This window comes from Macaca fascicularis, chromosome 10, assembly GCF_037993035.2.
Source record: "Macaca fascicularis isolate 582-1 chromosome 10, T2T-MFA8v1.1".
Classification (NCBI taxonomy): domain Eukaryota; kingdom Metazoa; phylum Chordata; class Mammalia; order Primates; family Cercopithecidae; genus Macaca; species Macaca fascicularis.
Genome location: NC_088384.1, coordinates 9,982,018 through 9,986,825, shown reverse-complemented (window position 1 = coordinate 9,986,825; position 4,808 = coordinate 9,982,018). Strand labels below are relative to the sequence as shown.

Below are 4,808 nucleotides of genomic sequence, written 5' to 3'. Positions count from 1 at the left end.
AGGGAGGGCCCACACGGAAGAGGGGGCGGGGGCAGGCACGCACTTTTGCGCATGTGCTTATTGTCCTGACGTACGGCGGGGGCGTGGCTTTGCAGAAGTGGGCGGGGCTCTCTGATTTCGTCAGGGACGTAGGTAGAAGCTGGTTGGGGAGCGTGCGTGCCAGCCTGACGCGAATAGTGCGCACATGCGTGATGACGTAGGGGGCGTTGATTGGGATCAAGAACAGGGCCCGCGCATGCGTGGATTCTCGTCTTCTGTCCAAGTTGGTCGCTTCTCTGCGCCAAAGGTAAGCGGGCCGTTACCCATTTGTGTTGTTCGCCAGCGAGGCCTGGCCTCGTCCCGCTTCGCCCGCTCGGTGTCGCGCGCCCCCATAGCCTTGCTAGAGGGTTACCGTTAGCCTTAAGTGTGCGAATCCGAGGGGTAGCGACAGACTCGAGACCACGCTCCTTCCTCCCGAAGGAGGCGGCACCTCGCGTTTGAGGCCCGCCTGCGTTTGAGGCCCTCCTGCGCTTGCGGCCTGCCTGCACTTGAGGCCCGTCTGCCTTTGAGACCTCATTGGGCGTGATTGAGGAATTTGGGGAGGTTTTTGGGCGGTATTGAGGACGAGGGGGTCCGTTAGTGAGCACAGAATTCCGAAGCGGGAATCCTTCATCGTCTAAATGGCGCCGGGGGCGGGACCTCCGGCATCTGGCTTCCGCGGGCCGCCGCGGGCCCTGAAACGTGAGGCATTGCTGAGATGAGGCTGTTACTGGGATGGCCCCCATGCGCATTTACATGCAGTGCGACTGCCGAGCTTTCGAGGCGGCAGGATTTACCGTCCACGTTCCTCACTACTAACCAAGCCTTTAGAACAGATCTCACGAGAAGCTAGAGGTCGGTATTTTTTCGGTTTAAATTTGCCTGTTACTGACTTTCATGTCTTTCGCCTAGTGAGCAGTAGCCAACATGTCAGGGTGGGAGTCATATTACAAAACCGAGGGCGATGAAGAAGCAGAAGAAGAACAAGAAGAGAACCTTGAAGCAAGTGGTAAGTGACTTCAGCATGTAGTGCTATTCGGTGTGTGGAAGAAAGACCTTCCCTGCCCATCTCTGCTGGGTGGACTTTTCTGTTTGATGGCATGCCCTTCTCCTCCCAGATAATTCTGAAGTTCTTTTTTTCCTTTGAACTTTGCAGAGCTACCCTAGGCTCTTATATTCAGATCCTACTCTAGTCTGCCCTAAGTTTTTTCTGGACACTGGTAGTTTGACATCTTTTGGGCCCTGATAAATGGCCATGACCATGAGTATTTTTTGTCATCTTAAGTGGATCAGGTGAGACCCTTCTCATCCAGGAAAGTAGTTTTACCATTCCAGGACCTCAGTGTAAAAATGCCCCCACCCTACAATAACTACCCCAACCAAAGAATAAATGCAAGCAACACAGTTACAGGAAAGTGATTGATGCTTTCAGTGTAGCCTCCAGGTTTGGGAGTGTTATGTTCAGGCAACGCAGTAACACAATAGAACAAAGGAAGAGAAATAGGGGTACATGTAATCTTCATACTGGTTAATTTAACTCCTGGGTGGACGATTTTTGAATTTTTTTTTTTTTTTTTGAGATGGAGTCTTGCTCTGTCATTCAGGCTGGAGTGCAGTGGCGCAATCTCGGCTCACTGCAACCTCCGCTCCCCAGGTTCAAGCGATTCTCCTGCCTCAGCCTCCCAAGTAGCTGGGATTACAGGCGCGCTGTAATTTTTGTACTTTTAGTAGAGACGGGGTTTCACCGTCTTGGCCGGGCTGATCTTGTGATCCACCGTCCTCGGCCTCCCAAAATGCTGGGATTACAGGCGTGAGCCACCGCGTCCGGCCAAAATTTTGAATGTTTTTATTAAAAGTGAGAAACGCCAGGCGCGGTGTCTCAAGACTAATTCCAGCATTTTGGGAGGCCGAGGCGGGCGGATCACGAGGTCAGGAGATCGAGACCATCCTGGCTAACACGATGAAACCCTGTCTCTACTAAAAAAAATACAAATAATTAACCGGGCATGGTGGCAAGCACCTGTAGTCCCAGCTACTGCGAGGCTGAGGCAGGAGAATGGTGCGAACCCGGGAGGCGGAGCTTGTAGTGAGCCGAGATGGCGCCACTGCACTCCAGCCCGGGCGACTTAGCGAGACACTGTCTCAAAAAAAAAAAACATGTGGGCAATATATAAAAAATTAAAAAATTTGCCATAATCTGTATAATCTACCACCCTAACACAACTGCTACCAGCATTTTGACATTTTTGTATTTTTCCTTCAAGTATCTTTCAATCTTTATTTCCTAATAAAATATATACCTGTTTTTTAATTTTCTGATAGAGACAGGCTGGAGTGCAGTGGTGAGATCATCATAGCTCCCTATAACCTCAAACTCCCGGGCTCAAGTGATCCTCCTGCTTCAGCTATCTCAGTAGCTGGTACTAAAGTGCCACCAACTCCCAATAATTTTTTAATTTTTTGTAGAGACAGGGTCTTGCTATGTTGATCAGGCTGCTCTCAAACTCCTGGCCTCAAGCGATTCCCCCCCAGCCTTGGCCTCCCAGAGTTCTAGGTTTATAGTCATGAGCCTCTATGTCCAGCCTGTATCTGATTTCTTGTATTGTTGTAACGATGGTGCATATACATTTTTGCCATTTTAATTTACACCAGTCTTCCAAATATAATTTTAAACAAATGTACATAATTTTGTGTTCTACCTTTTTTTCTTATTGTTGTAGCATGGATATATCTTTCCTTGCAAGTACATGTATTTAATCTCTGTAACTCCTTTTATTTATTTATTTATTTACTGAGACAGAGTCTTACTCTGTTGCCGAGGCTGGAGTGCAGTGGCTCAATCTCGGCTCACTGCAACCTCCGCCACCCCGGTTCAAGCTATTCTCCCATCTCAGCCTCCCGAGCAGCTGGGAACACAGGCATGTGCACCACCACACCTGGCTAATTTTTGTATTTTTGGTAGAGACAGTGTTTCGCCATGTTGGCCAGGCTGGTCTTGAACTCCTGGCCTTAGGTGATTCGCCCACCTCGGCCTCCCAAAGTGCTGGGATTACAGGTGTAAGCAACCGTGCCTGGCCTATAGCTTATTTCAAATATACCACAATTTGGCCGGGTGTGGTGGCTCACGTCTGTAATCCCAACACTTTGGGAGCAGATCACCTGAAGTCAGGGGTTAAAGACCAGCCTGGCCAACATGGCAAAACACCGTCTCTACTAAAAAGTGCAAAAATTAGTTGAGTCTGTGGTGACATGCACCTGTAGCCTCAGCTGCTTAGGAGACTGAGGCACAAAAATTGCTTGAACCCGGGAGGCTGAGGCTACAGTGAACCAAGATTGCAACACTGCATTCCAGCCTGGGCTACAGAGTGAAACCCTGTCTCAAAAAAGTAAAACGGGCTGGGCGTGGTGGCTCAGGTCTATAATCCCAGCACTTTGGGAGGCCGAGGTGGGTGGATCACGAGGTCAGGAGATCGAGACCATCCTGACTAACATGGTGAAACCCTGTCTCTACTAAAAACATACCAAAAATTAGCCAGGTGTGGTGGCAGGTGCCTGTAGTCCCAACTACTCTGGAGGCTGAGGCAGGAGAACGGCTTGAACCCGGGAGGCGGAGCTTGCAGTGAGCCGAGATCGCATGACTGCACTCCAGCCTGGGTGACAGCATGATTCCGTCTCAAAAAAATAAAAATAAAATAAACCAGGCATGGTGGCTTATGCCTGTAATCCTGGCACTTTGGGAGGCCAAGGCGGGTGGATCACCTGAAGTCAGGAGTTTGAGACCAGCCTGACCAACATGGTGAAACCCCATCTCTACTAAATGCAGAAAATTAGCTGGGCATGGTGGCACATGCCTGTAATCCCAGTTACTTGGAGATAACCAGACGTTATATACCTTTTTAGGAAAAAACACGTTACTTACGATAGAGTCATGCTGAAGAAAGAAAACCTGAATCTGATTAAGCCTCTCTAGGTCCTTAGTAGGAAGGACAGAGGACTATGTTAATCTGCACCAAAAGAGGTCAATCAGCAGGTCCGGCAAGGTGGCTCATGCCTGTAATCCCAATACTTTGGGAGGCCGCGGCAGAGGATCGATCAAGCCCAGAAGTTCAAGGCTGCAGTAAGCTATGATTGCGCCACTGTGTTCCAGCCTGTGTGAGAGAACAAGACTCTGTTTCTAAAATGATTAATTCATTAATTTTATTTATTTATTTGAGATGGAGTCTCTGTCGTCAGGCTGGAGTTCAGTGGCGTAGTCTTGGCTCGCTGCAACCTCTGCCTCCTGGGTTCAAGCGATTCTCCTGCCTCAGCCTCCCTAGTAGCTGGAATTACAGGCATGCGCCACCACACACAGCTAGTTTTTGTATTTTTAGTAGAGATGGGGTTTCACCATGTTGTCCAGGATGGTCTCAATCTCGACCTCTTGATCTACATGCCTCGGCCTCCTAAGGTGCTGGGATTATAGGCATGAGCCACCATGCCCTGCCATTTATTTATTTTTATTTTTTTTGAAACAGGGTCTCACTGTGTCACCCAAACTGGAGTGCAGTGGCGCAATCTTGGCTCACTGCAGCCTCCGCATCCCAGGTTCAAGCAATTCTCCCACCTCAGCCTCTCTAGTTACAGGCCTGTGCCACCACACACAGCTAGTTTTTGTATTTTTAGTAGAGATGGGGTTTCACTGTGTGGTCCCGAATGGTCTCAATCTTTTGTCCTCATGATCCACACGCCTTGGCCTCCCAAAGTGCTGGGATTATAGGCGTGAGCCACTGTGCCTGGCCAAAATAATTATT

The 4,808-nt window shown here is 49.3% G+C and overlaps 1 protein-coding gene across 3 annotated transcripts in view; it reads left to right on the top strand.

Annotated features, from left to right (window-relative positions):
- The window catches only part of XRCC6 (X-ray repair cross complementing 6), a 65,657-nt gene that overhangs the window by 27,868 nt on the left and 32,981 nt on the right, over positions 1–4,808 (top strand). Inside the window, exons 1-2 of one of the 3 annotated variants that reach the window (XM_005567141.5) lie at positions 242–286; positions 931–1,027. In XM_005567141.5, the coding sequence (XP_005567198.1) occupies positions 946–1,027 (82 nt within the window). In that variant the 5' untranslated portion in view covers positions 242–286; positions 931–945. Of the gene's footprint in view, positions 1–241; positions 533–930; positions 1,028–4,808 lie in introns of those variants that run through there. The other 2 variants (XM_045363535.3, XM_065522085.1) reach the window with 2 other exon arrangements.